This window comes from Diadema antillarum, unplaced genomic scaffold (assembly GCF_040938485.1).
Source record: "Diadema antillarum isolate AM-2024a unplaced genomic scaffold, OU_Dant_1.0 scf00000146, whole genome shotgun sequence".
NCBI classification, from domain to species: Eukaryota; Metazoa; Echinodermata; class Echinoidea; order Diadematoida; family Diadematidae; genus Diadema; species Diadema antillarum.
The window spans coordinates 3,152,881-3,167,307 of record NW_027271035.1 but is presented as its reverse complement, the minus strand read 5'-3'; the positions used below and the strand labels follow the sequence as shown (position 1 = coordinate 3,167,307).

The following is a 14,427-nucleotide window of genomic DNA, read 5'->3' as shown; positions in this document are numbered from 1 at the left end:
GTAGATTAAACCCACAAGCAATTCCGCTCCATACAAGCCCTCTACGGTGGTGTAGAACTTCATGGGGAACCTACGACCAATTCTGAAGATGGTATGGAATGCGGCTTTTCATAATTTTATTCTGTTGTCCCCTGTGAGGCAAAATGTATAGAGCGCTTCATTTGTCTTAAGGTTGTTGTTATCAACCATAATGTCTAAAGGACTCTAATTCCATCTAATCATTCAACGAAACTGATCTATTGTGGTTTCATCCGGTTTCTTGTTTTTTCTTTTTCTTTTTTCTTTTTTTTATTTTGCTTTTTTTTGGGGGGGTCTCAAATCTGTTTCTAAGAAATGAGCTTCTACAGTTCTGTCTGAATGTTATAGTGGCTTTTTAAGTTATGTTTTGTTCTTGCTTTATATCAGCGTGGAGTGTTGACCATCGGGGATGATGTGCTGTACGTGGAGCCTCTCAAAAATGACCACGCCCAGAGAGTTCGGAGGAGTCCATCGGAGACGTCGCATCCTCATCTCATTTACAAGCGAGAAACGATCAGCGAACATGAGGCTATTCCATGTCCCGTTTCAGGTATACGGAGCAATCCTTTCAGCACCTTTTCCGACGTAAAGCTGTTTAAATGTGGAAAGACATCTCCCAAATTGTTTCGATGAAGCTACTCATACCTCATTTTCATAAGTATTTTGTTCTTTGCATACTCTGCTTATGATCCAGGAGTGGATGTGGCGGGTAATACCGGAGAAGGGGAGAGTGCGAGTACTGTCCCGGGGAATGAAACTTTCTATGACGGCCCGTACCTCGGGAGAAAGTACGTCGAGGTCTTCTACCTCGTGGACAGCTTGGTCTTCCAAGACTTCGGGCAAGAGACAGAGAGTTACGCAATGACCATCATGAACATCGTGAGCGATAAATAGAAACACCTACCCTCTAGATGCAGCAAGCGAGTTCGGTCTAAGTTGTTTTTGTTATTATACATTAAATGCGTTAAATAGGATGTCAAATTTGTTACGAATATGATATTGCCGATATTTCCGACGATGCTGATGTACGTGGTTAATGTGTGTTAATGTATTTTGTTGTGATGATAAGGGGTCTATATTCTCGGAAAATCAATTCGTTCAGTCAATATTCCCCCATTGTTCAGAATCTACAACCAAGTATACTTGAATTACTTTTGGAAACAGTCTTGATATTATATTTCTTCCACCTCATATCGAGAGTCATGTTATGGCTCATTATACAATGTTATACGAAATCCAGTGCTGGTATTCAAAATCTGCTGTTGATGTTGATATGATATGTATCATAGTTGTTCTCTTTGAAGAGATTAAATTGTGTCAGAGCTATTGCAAATCAACATATTTTAGAAAATAAATATCATATAGCTATCGACGCTAGTAACCCGCCTCAAAAGAAAAAAAGAAGAAGCAATGAGCAGATTAGGTTTCAAATCTACGGCTAAACAGGCCTACTAACATATGACGTGTCTTGGGACGGTCGTTACAACATACTACCCAGTAATCAGCTTACAAGCGTTACAAGCTATAATGAACCTCTAATGTCTTGTTATTGCAAAAGGCATGGATTCTGAAAGATAATAAAAACAATTCCTTTCAATCTTGATGCAATAAATAGGCTGGAACATATTGATGCTTTCAAAAACCTATTCTGAATTATATGTTTGTGTGTCCCCACTATCACCTTTATAGATGAGTCGGAGGTACCTCGATCCCAGCTTGGATATTGACTTACGCTTCTCAGTTGTGCGATTCATGATCGCAACCACCAGTACGCCATCGGTAAGACATCTTGTAATGTTTGTTTCTGGTATCACCGACGGACAATATATCACACTTGTGTCCATTGATGTCTGTTTTTCTATAAAGGCGTTGCTGCTTTCAGACAACATGTAATAAAATCAGGCAATTCATTACGATTATGGGCAATGATCATTTGTGTGTATTGCCTCCAATCGTTAAATATTCAAATAAGGTCTTCTTATTCCGTCATATTAAATCAAACAGGGAAGTCCCCTCAGTTCTCAACTGCTTTCCAGGGAAACCCTGTGTACGTATACATAATAAAACACTGGAATACAATAGACTTCATAAAAATCAATAAAACAATACACGCTTAAAAAGATACGAGACTGAAATATACTGAAATCGGCATAGACGGAGTGAATTATTCAAGAAAACAAACAAACAAACCTAATATTAGCTGTGTGATTAATGTAATGACGCGCAACACATAAAAACTGAGTTTAAAATAACATAAAAGGCAATATGAAATGGGTTAGTGGAACAAACAATTATTAAAAACAATGCAAACAGTTAAAAGAAATTGTAAAACAATCAATTTATCACCATTGTGTCATAAAAAGAAATCACATCTTCGTCTAAGTCAAAGTTTGACGACCTTAGTATTTTGCCTTTTCAATAGGCCACCGCCCTGCAAGGTGGCACCGTCACTTTTACCGTGACAGCAGACGCATCGACAACCTTGGATGATTTCTGCGACTGGCAGGCCCAGCTCAGTTACGATGACGACACCAATCAGAACGACTGGGACTTAGCTTTGCTTTTCAGTGGGTCAGTGCACTTTAACCTGTTAGCTGGTGATGAGAATAGGTTGAAAGCCTGTATAAATTCATGCTGTGATGTGAAATTCTCTGTTAAAGCATTTTTGAATCAATTACATCCTCACGTCAGAGCATGATTGTAGAAACCGTACGCCTTCGATATCTATTCATCCTAATTTGCCAAGAAATAGTTTTTAAGCCATAGAAAGGCCCACAAAGGCATCCAAATCTGATTGCCTTCTCACATGCTCATGCTTATTAATCATATACATATAAACATGATACGATTTATATACATATTCAACAGTTCATTTAGATTACAGTTTATAATGGGTATGTCACATGTTCGCTATCCTGGACTTGTATGTTCATAGTCCAAACGACATTCTTTACTCTGTCCGTGTTTAGGGAAGACATTTATCGATCCAACTCCTTCAGTCTCCTCGGGCTAGCGAAGGTGTCAGGAGCGTGTCGCCTGAACTCCAAGTGTTCCATCACCGAAAACAATGGACTACAAGCCGGTGTGGTCATGGCGCATGAGACTGGTCACTCGTGAGTATTTGTCATAATTATTTGATTGTATTTTACTCGTTTTTCTCACTTTCTTTTGACGTTTGTAGCGTGCAAATCTCCTTTGATTAAGACCAACAGATATGGATGGGTCAGAATTCCTGACATTTTTTTGTTTTACATTTCTGCATTTCTCTGTAATATAGTTGTATTTTGCCCGGTAATAAGAAATCCTGACCGAGGACTGGAATACTAGGCAACAAGACATGTATTCCAATGTGAATATTTATTGCAATCATGCTGATCACCAAAATTACTTGAATTGAATCTACTCAATGTTACAGCATTTGCTAAGAGGTTTTAGTGTTTGATTTGTCATAGAATGAAAGTATCAATTCAACAATGACACTGAGGATAATACATGCAATTGATAATAACATTATAATGATAGTGATAATGATAATAATGCCAAAGATAACAGCAAGTAATATTACATCATACTGCCCTTGTTGGAACCTCCGGTTTTTCGAGGTTTTGCACCATTTGGTTCCTGTCTTTTAAATGTCTCTACAGCCTTTCATTATCACACGATGGAGTGTACGGCTGTCCGGAAGACACAAACATCATGTCTGCCGTCGTCCCCAGTGGCATCGAAGCCTTTCGCTGGTCCTCCTGCAGTTCCAATTTTATGAAGATCTTCATAAAGTAGGTGACGTAGGTCATCTCAGCAAAGTACTGTAATCGCATTAGCTTGTGTACAATTGCCATAGGCGTAGCTTTCCAATTGTTTTTATAAGTTGATTGTTGTTTTTTTTATTTACAGATGTGAATCTAGTTTTGATGTTGTTAATTTTTTCAGGCATATTTTTAGTTACTTCGTTCTATCTTATTGTATACAGAAATATTTTATCAATGTCATAAGAGATGTTGTGAGGAAATATTCAATACATAGATTGGACAGCAATTGATATTGAAAACTAGATATCCTTTCCTCTCTATAAGTTGATTGTTGTTTTTTTATTTACAGATGTGAATCTAGTTTTGATGTTGTTAATTTTTTCAGGCATATTTTTAGTTACTTCGTTCTATCTTATTGTATACAGAAATATTTTATCAATGTCATAAGAGATGTTGTGAGGAAATATTCAATACATAGATTTGACAGCAATTGATATTGAAAACTAGATATCCTTTCCTCTCTCTCTATTACGTTTCATCTCGCTGTCACTGTAACTTGTAGGTAAAATGCTCTTTTCTTCTGCGTGATCATCTTTGCTGATCTTTGTTGATTGTTTTAGGTTTTTTCCCCTTTGTCATTTGTCTGCGTTCCATTTTTATCATCATTCTGAAAAAAAAAATCAGCTTTGATGTATAATTCACGTTCTTTAGTTATACGTAAGGACCCTCTGAAAAAAAAAGCTGTCAGCTATAAAACTTTTGTAAAAGAACAATTACAATTATTTTTCTTAGGCAGGGGCAAAGTCACATGGATCAAATAGACCGTGACGGTAATTGATGAATAGTAATTGAAACAAGTAATTACAAAATATATTGTTTTATATAAATTTATTGGGATTGTTACTTTTTGCTTCATCATTAAATTCAGTGCACATTGATTTACTGACAGTATAACGTATCAATTTATGGAAATTCGTTTGTTTTAATCATTCATGATACGGTTTCGTTTTAGTACCCAGACCTGTATGGATGACATCCCCGGAAGTAATCTTAGCAGCATTGTTGACCTTCCGGGTCTGACGTATGACCTTGATCGACAATGTCAACTCGCTACCGGAGATACGACGGCCTTCAGCAACGCTGCAGTAAGCACGCACTATTGTCATCATCAGCGGCAAAGTACATTGTATATGTATATAGGTTGCAATGACGGCCGCAGGGCCATCAGACAAATTTGAAATTGGCAGCATTCAATTACAATGAGTCCATTTTCCACTGAGAATAATCATTAACAATGAAAGTGATTCAATCCTTTGGTGTGTAATGGGTACCAAGGAGGTATCTAGTGATACCTCCTTGTGGGAACCATAGCAGATGGTTATTCGACTTCCATTTCCATTATTTTCCTTCTAATTCTAGTGCGAATAGATATGTGATTTAATTTTATCGTCGATAGAGGGTGCACTAATCATGCATATCACATTGCCTTATGTTCACGACAATGGTATACGTTGTATTAAATAGTCATTACGTTATCCCAAAGCAAGTAAACGTAAATGATAATAGTAATGATAATAATCATCATCATCATCAACAATAACAAATCCAAATACATTTCACTCCCGGATTGTTATGATAAAAACAAACAAGCCTCGCATTTACCAGATTTTCCTAATGTTTATTATCACCTGCAGGCCATATAGAATTTAAATGTAGCTTCCACTCCGTATAGAAAGTACGGTATTTAAACGTAATCGCTAATATCATACAATTCAGGTTAATAAAACCAATTATCATTGTGTTTGAACGCACTCTTTCTTCCCTCCAGACAACCTGCACAGCGCTTTGGTGCTCCAATCCTAACACACCTACCTTCAGAACGCTTCGAGGGATGCCTGTAGAAGGAACAACTTGTGGGGATGGATTGGTAGGTAAAGAGCACTTGGCATGTATAAGAAACACCAAATCTCGTATATGAGTCAAGTGAGTGGCGGGCATTGTCCCGTTTTTTGCAACAGCATCAATGCGGTGACTGAGTTGAAGGGCGCAGGGGATAAAATTGAACCGGAAGTAATCGTGCGACAGTGCTATTCTGTACGTACACCGAAGAGTGTTGCTAGCAGTTCCAGGGCCCCGTTGCTAGAAACTTTGCGTTTTAACGCAACTTGCAACTGATTGTCACTGGCCAATCAAAATCATTGTTGCATGCATGTCTTCTTAATAGGGCAGACCCTGAGCCAATCAGAATGGTTGTTTCAAAATTAGCAATTATTTGCAATTGATTGCAACTTTCTTGCAACGGGGCCCAGGTCTTATAGGGGTCATATCGTGAGCATTTAGATTCAATCATTTTACATATTATGTCAAAAGCCGTAGGTGAATTATTGTGTGGGGGAGCTTAAACAGTGTTGGGTTTATGACATTTTTTGATGAATGACATTTCTCTAATTGAACCTGTTATGAAAGCCAATTCAGTAGAGAGAGAGAGGTCAATTTGAGAGTGATCAGAACTTTGGAGTATGATAATCATTATTAAGATAATAGTCATGAGCGACCAAATGATAACAACCCAGCATAATGATGATCGAGTTTCTATTAGAAAACAACTAAAACACCTGACATAGTTGACGTCAGTTAGTGGTGTTGAATTGAACCATTATTTCATTAAAGTTAAAAGATCAACGTGCAGTCCTGACCTTCTATTTTCCCCAGTGGTGTATTGGAGGGCTGTGTGTCAACTCAACGCTAGACGTAGCCCCAGCCGTGGACGGCGGATGGACCGAATACGGCGACATCAGTGAGTGCTCGCGAACCTGTGGGACAGGGGTTCAAGTACGGAGCCGCAGCTGCACTAACCCAACACCTCAGTGGGGTGGACAGCCGTGCCTCGGGGAAAGCCAATTGTACACACTTTGCAATCAGCAGGTAAGCCAAACATTTCGACATAGGGCCTATACGTATGTGTATATTACATTTAGGATCACATTATATCATTGTATTTTTTTTTTATTTCAAACATCCGTTGATGCGAGAAGCCCAATGCATCTGCATGCTTGTGCCAGAAATATCAAATGTTGCACAAATGGATTTTTTTTTGTAAATTTAGTCTAAGAAGTGATTGTGCAACAGCGCAAGCTGCAAATTCATACTATATTCATAGTTTAGATGTGTGTGATGTAATACTTTGCATAATATGCTCATATTTGACAAGGAATGCATTGCTGTATTGGTGTTCATATACGTTCAATTTTGTTTATTTTTGTTTGAAAGTGAAAGAATTAAAAAGAAAAATGCATTATTTTTATCTTTTTATTTATTCATGTATTTATTCATTTATTTGTTTATTTTTTTATTTATTTATTTATTTATTTTTTTTTTTTTTTTGGGGGGGGGGGGGGCTTATCAGCTAATTAACACGGAGGTGGCTCCAGAAATATCCCCCCCCCCTCTTTTTATCAACGGAATTACTGGATCCACCACTGTAGACTCGCGGCATTTCGTGCTCATTCACTGTCGATTCTATAAATAATATATGGGTGAAACGAAAATCAAAATTTTTAGGCACATGTGATATTCAAGTTAAAACAAATCATGACATTATATCGCACTTTGCAACTACTACTAATGAAACTGTGTTTGCCTAGCTTTGTCAGAGATTCAAAATGTACAACTTCAGACTTTGCCCATGTAACCTCACCTTTCTCTTCCTCTTCTCATTGCAGCCTTGTTCAACATCTCAAGACGATTTTCGAAATGAGCAGTGCAGTGCAACGGATTCGATCCCCTATAATAACGCACTTTATTCTTGGAACGATTTCACGACAGGCCTATCAGGTGAGGCACTTTCATTGTTTGTTTATTTGTTCATTTTCCATCTAAGAAGATGGCTGAATATTCAACTACACTAAGCTGGTCTTCCATTGGGTCCAGTTAGATGTGAGGCGGGATCACTTCACCGGGTTAGACACCCTACTCTTTGCGACGAATGAATGAAGCGGGATCTTTTATCTGAAATGAGTTGTGACTCTCTCGTAAACGGAACCTCCATTTTATGTCCTATCCGAGGGACAGAGTGTTTTGGCTCTTGCTAGAGGGGACGGTATGATTACATACAACATTGCTCAGTCCAAACTCGGCGTCGAACTCGGTCCTAAAGGCCCCCTCACACCAGAGCGAATTGCCTGAAATATGACTTGCTATGGCTGGCGAAAGGCATTTTTTGAAAAATCGTTTTCAATGGTAATTGATAGTAAATCATATTTACCCTTCGTGTTTGGATTCGCACACCTTCTGAACTAACATTTGCGATTATTCAAATTCGCAAGGGATTTTTGAACATGTTTAAAATTTCCCGACGAATTGAAAAATCGTCATTTGCTTTGCATCTCTTTAGTCTGCGGTAATCGTTCGTTTATCGTTCGTGTGCTATTGTCACGCATAGTCCCTCATCGCGCTTTTGCCAAGGTAGACCGATCTCGAAAGAACCCAACACGATGACTAAATGACTTGCGCATAGAAACGAAGATACTATGACAAACGTATTTTCGCTTGCCATCTTCTATGCGAAGGGAAACCAAGATTGACTTTTACTAAATTTGAATAGCGAAAGTTGAAAGTTGAAAGTTTCAAAGTTTCTTCAGAAAAATGGAAGATGCAGCCTGCCTCAGAGTCCAGTATTTACTGGCAATGGCTCAGAATGAAGTTATACATCAGCAGCTGAACCTACACCAGTTCATCAGAGGCCCCTTCAGATGAAGACGAGGCTTCAGACGACGTCGTATCTGGAGAAGGACGTGGCTGAACCCTGCCAGAAGAAGGGCTTTTGGAATCTACGACCAGCTGTTGGTTGAGCTCCGAAGAGAAGATCCTTCGACTTTCAAGAAATTTCTCTGCATGCCCCCTGAACTCTACGATGAAATCCTGGAGAGGGTCAGAGGAAGACTCAGGAGGCGGTACACCTGGTACAGGGAGTCGCTGGAAGAAGGTCTCAAGTTGGCAGCTACTCTCCGTCATCTTGTGTCTGGCGCCAAATACTCCGACATGCAGTATGGGTGGAGGGTGCCTGAAAACACCCTATCTTTAATGGTCAGGGAAGTGTGTCTGGCCATATGTGACGAGTATGCAGATGAAGTCATGACAGCCCCTTCAACCCCTGATGAATGGAGACAACTTGCTGGTGGATTCTACAAGCGGTGGAATTTTCCCCACTGTGTGGCAGCAATTGATGGCAAGCATGTGGCCATCAGAAAGCCTCCTCTGTCTGGCTCGCTATACTACAGCTACAAGGACTTTTTTTAGTATAATCCTGTTGACTATAGTGGACAGTGACTACAAATTTGTCTGGTGCGATGTTGGTGGTGGGTATGATACAATAGGGGAAAGGGGGTAGGTCGAGTTAATATAGGGGAACGTCAGATTTGTTATCACCTCACCTCCATTGTTACTGTTTCAATATTCATTTTTTGTTTTGCTACAATGATAGCAATTGGGGCAATCAATCTCAGTTTTTGCTTGATACCCCTTTTCTTCTTCAAAAACGTGCATTAAGAATAATTCATAATGTTGGATATTTATTTCACACAATGATCTTTTGTGTAGAAGCAATAATCTGAAATTGATTGATTTTGTTTCATTATAATGTTGGTATTTTTATGTACAAATTTTCAAATGATGAGCTTCCTGACATTTTTGCACACATGTTCAGACTGTGATTGTGAGGATTCCGAGGTTGTGGATTTCTTCCTTGTTGATGCAGTCTTTCGTGCGTTCCCTCTGCCTTTGCCTCTTCCTTTCATGTTGCGTTGATGATTTCTCTGGCCGCACTGATATCTGAACGGACCTGTTCGCTTTTATGCTCCCCGAGGAGCGCACACGCACCTACGAGAACGCCTGATCTATTCTTTCGTCTTCGTTTCCAATGGCACGCCATTTCAAACCATTGATCATTGTTCGTTCGTTTTATCGGGTCATATCAACCCTTCGCTCGCCTTCGGCTGCAATTTACTCAAAGAAGTGAACCAAAAAATCGTTATCCTTCGCATGTCATATTTGTCCTTCGCTTACCATTCGTTAATCATATAAATTTGACTTTAGTTTATAACCGATGATTTGAAAGCAATTTTATTTGAAATCGTTGAATTCGCGCGCATTTCGTGCGTTTTTCCCATTTGTCCCCTTTTGTCCCCTACATTCGCTCACGTGTGAGGGGGCTTTTAGGATCGTGATCCAGACGCGCTACCAACGGAGCCAACTCACCGCCTATTCAAAACAATTACCATGTATTATGATTATTATCATTATTATTATTACCATTATTATTACTGTTGTTGTTAACGACCAATGAATTGTGTTTAATGGATTCTCTTCTGATTTTTCAATTTATTCGATTTACTGGATTGTATATGCCCTTGTGCAATTTGAGCACTGCTGAGAGAAGAAAACAAAAGCGAAATTTAGCTCAATATGACTCGACTCACTTCTACATAGCCAATTCAACATACTTAAACGATATTGAGTGCATACTTTGTCCACATATGGTGAGTGTAAAGATTAGCATCGTTGACATGACTTGTCGCGACATTACTTAGTATTTATCTCTTGGAACAAATCAATGTAGCCCCGGATAAAAGCTTGCAGGAATATTGTATCCCCTTTCCAATCCTCTGTCAGTTAATGCCCTTTCATAACCCGATACCTTTTTGCAGCTTCCAGGCTCGCCATCAAAAAGACAAAATGTAGTATTCAATAATAGTTTCAACATCATTTTACTCACCCCTCGGCCGAACCGTTTCAAAAGATGTTCAACGATATTTTCCTAAATATTGTTTTCTATCTATTTTTTCTATATGTCGATTCCTGTATTTGTATATTTGTTTGTTTGTTTATTTATCAAACCAGTCATACATTAATTTCTACAGTCTTATTTGAAGAAGATAGTTCCCTAAGTTTTTTTTTTCAATGCAAATTCAAACCCTGTTGAACTCAAATGTCGTTTTCATTCTTTTCGTATCTAAACAGAAAAATATGGTCGAGATAACAAAATAAAGAGGAATAAAAACTATTCTTGAATAAAGAAAACATACATATGTACAGAGGAAAAATGATTGAGGAGTGTTACAAGAGACAGAATGTCACCAACTTTGCAAACACACACACACACACACACACACACACACATACAAGTCATGTGTCATACAAGTCAATATCACCGATGCATTTTATCTGAATGGAACATCGTTTGAATCGTTTTTATTTGATTTGATTTGATTTATTTGTTACTGCATTATATCATTTCTCATGCAAATACATACACATGTATTGTATACATTGTCTCGTTGCTTGTGTGCAGGTAACGATCTTTGCGTGCTATATTGCTTGGCTCCGGAGTTAAACCTGTACAGCAACCGGCCTGGAGATTTCTGCGATGGGACACTATGTTGGGATGATCGCGTTTCCGATGTACGAACAAATAAGATATGCGTCAATGCCAGATGCGAGGTAAGATAAACCATATGTAATGATTGATGACGCTCATTGAATTATTGTTATACACTGCCGATGTAAATTACAACATAGAAAACAAAACAGTCTGTTGTTGCGAAAACGGCTAAAACAAAACTTCTGTCAATGGTATCAATATAGCTACTAAGACGGCATACTTGATACTGAAAATACATACGTCTAGTTTTCTGTATCAGTGTTTGTAGCGTCTCCACTGCACAACGTCGATGTTGTAATGTATAAGATAATCAAACTATTTTTACAATAATGTGATTATCCCCATAAATTTGGCAATTGAATGAAACTTAACTTATTATTATTATTATTATACTCTTTATTCGCTTCTTACAAAGCACATAATAGTATATACAATAAAATATTCCTAAAAATATGCAGATACAATGTATATACACGGATACACAAATAATGTATTAAACAAAAAATAACAGGCACACACATGGATTTAAAGATACCTTCAGGGAGATCCAACAGACAGCCACATATTTTCTGTTATTAATACATTTGATATTCGGTGTTTAAAAAAAATGCCGCCCATCAACCCTCCCTCACCCGTGCCCACTCTGACTGTTCGGGGAAGAGAGTGAAGCACCCATCCATATCCCGGCTAAAAAACTATACGCACCCAATCCAGAACAATGTACCTCACTCTCTCACTACATGATGTGTAAACACAAGTGCGCATTATAATCAATTGATAAATTTATCGTATATTGTGAAAAAAACATTTTCTTTATCATAGACCATTATAAGCCTATAATTTAATGTCTTTGCTATAAGTTTTTAAATGAATGAAGCATATCTATACATTATAATCAATTAATAAATTTCTCGGATATTGTGAAAATTATATTTTAGTATACACCATATGAAGCCTGTCTTCGTTATAAATTTTTACAATCGGTGTTAACTATATGGATAACCCGCAGTTTGATATTGGCCTTACCACTAATGTTTGACAAAAAAAGAAACGCCTCATGGTTTTACGATTCATAGTAGAGCAGAAGCCTCTTCACTGATAATTTGTATTTCTTTGGTATAAGTGACTGAAGTGACGAGACATTGGTTGCCAAATACGGGCATATTTTGAATCATTTCGGTAATTTTGTGGGTGTACATTGTGTCACATTAGGGTCGATGTGTCTGTGACTTCAATGATAAATAATTGAAATATGTTTGTACTACTACTCAAGCTGCATTTAACTGCTTTTTCGCTTTTTCTTCCACGCCTGTGATGCCTTCTTACACCCACAGAACTTTGGTTGTGACGGGAATTTGAATTCTGGTCTGGTTTATGATGACTGTCACGTATGTGGCGGAGATAACACCTTATGCAACTGCACCGATGGGGCAGTGACTTCAGCACCCTTTGGTGGTAAGTAGAGCACCCCGCTTCAGAGCCTCGCAAATCCTTCCCATTCCCATTCTTCCCATCTCTGCTCCATTGGTCATGTTACGGCTCCATTTTCCCCTAAACTTATAGTTACGAGCTGCGTTGATCTTATAGTTTGTCCTAAGAATTAGGCGTAAATAGAAATGACTTAAATACAAAAGTAGATTGATACCTGATGAAATAGATTTGTTCTTGCTATCTTTTTTTTCCTCTCATTATCCAGAGAGTCTTTTCGCCACTATACCAATTGGATCATCCAACGTAACCGTAACAGGAGTTCACCCTTCCTATATCGGTGAGTAATGTCAGTTTTTATATCGTAGTCAATATTCTTTTCATTCAACAGCGGTCAAGTATGCATCAACACACGCAGTTTGTAAATTTTTTTTTTCATATAAGTTTTAGTATTGGATTATTCTATATTCTTTTTTCTCCTTTCGAATAGGCCTACAAGTCAACGGGACCTTCATTTTTGGAGTTGACTCTTCGACCAATACATTAACTTCAACGGGAACGTACGCCGTTGGTGGTATGTCAGTGCTTTACGAACGGTCGGGGACTACATCCGTTATCAGGTCATTAACCGAACCAACAAGCGAGGTGCTCGACATACTTCTCTTCCGAGCTGGTAGTCCTGTAAATGCTGTGTACAACTACTGCACAGCCATGGGCGTCACCAGGGGGGGTGCGCTGGGTGCGAACGCACCCCCCTTCAGAACCTAAAAAAAAAAAACAAAAAAAAAACAAAAAAAAAACAAAAAAAAAACAAGCGACTTCAACGCCGGACGCTAAATAATTGTTCTTTTTTTTAATTTTTCTTCTTATTTTTTTTTTATTTTGCACCAGGAGGAAAAAAAAACAAAAAACAAAACAAAACAAAGACAAATACAAAAAACAAAACAATCGCACCCCGGCTCTGGCAGCACTGATGCTATACATACATCACGTGTTTACTATCTATCGCCCGTACTGTATACGTAAGGTATATTTCATTCATTGTGCAACGGATTATCAGTTCAGAATATACACAAGCTCCGTCGCATGGGAGGGAGATAACCCGCCTACACCCTCCCCCGCTATAGGTCTCCAATCAGTGGCGTAACTGGGGGGGGGGGGGGGGGGGGGGGGGGCACGTACCCCCCCCCCCCACCCGCCCCCATCCGCTGGTTTTAAAAAAAAAATCAAAATGGTAATTCAAGGGTTGGTAAACTGCTTTTGAAATTGACATAAAAGGGTGAGCAAGAAATTCATTTTTTTTTCCTCTAAGATTTCTTTTAACCATAATTAAAAAGGCATAAATAGCGTGAAAGAATGTTCAAAAAGCTCGGAGCCGAAAAAAGATTGTGATTCAGCGTGATTCCTGGTTGTCATTCTGAATGATAAGCAGGATGGAGCAGTGTACTCAGAACATCCGAACGGCAAAGAGTCGCTGCAATGTTGCGCAATGTGATGTAGAATGTACACCTCTGTACCTCACACTTTGTTATATCAAAGCTAGATCAGTCACTGAGTGTTGCTTTACATACTATAGTCTATATAAAAATGCCTTGCATTGCCAATAATAAGACTTGACCTGGGCTATTTCCCAACTTTTCCATGTATAAAACACACACACACAAACACAAACAATTAGGGGATGCTCTAAAGTGCAGATTTTGGACATCCTTCCCCCGCTTGGTCACTTCGACGCCCCCTCGCTGGTCATACCTCCCCCAATCATGAACATAAACCGACATCCTTGACTACCAG

At 38.6% G+C, this 14,427-nt stretch overlaps 1 protein-coding gene across 1 annotated transcript in view; it reads left to right on the top strand.

The window, feature by feature from the left end:
* LOC139721655 (A disintegrin and metalloproteinase with thrombospondin motifs 1-like) overlaps positions 1-7,524 on the top strand; it is a 76,394-nt gene extending 68,870 nt beyond the window's left edge. Inside the window, exons 4-13 of the mRNA XM_071632984.1 lie at positions 406-568; positions 713-897; positions 1,708-1,797; positions 2,441-2,589; positions 2,988-3,131; positions 3,663-3,794; positions 4,780-4,912; positions 5,596-5,694; positions 6,480-6,564; positions 7,490-7,524. Of these exons, the coding sequence (XP_071489085.1) occupies positions 406-568; positions 713-897; positions 1,708-1,797; positions 2,441-2,589; positions 2,988-3,131; positions 3,663-3,794; positions 4,780-4,912; positions 5,596-5,694; positions 6,480-6,564; positions 7,490-7,524 (1,215 nt within the window). The remainder of the gene's footprint in view (positions 1-405; positions 569-712; positions 898-1,707; positions 1,798-2,440; positions 2,590-2,987; positions 3,132-3,662; positions 3,795-4,779; positions 4,913-5,595; positions 5,695-6,479; positions 6,565-7,489) is intronic.
* The last annotated feature ends 6,903 nt before the right edge of the window (positions 7,525-14,427 follow it).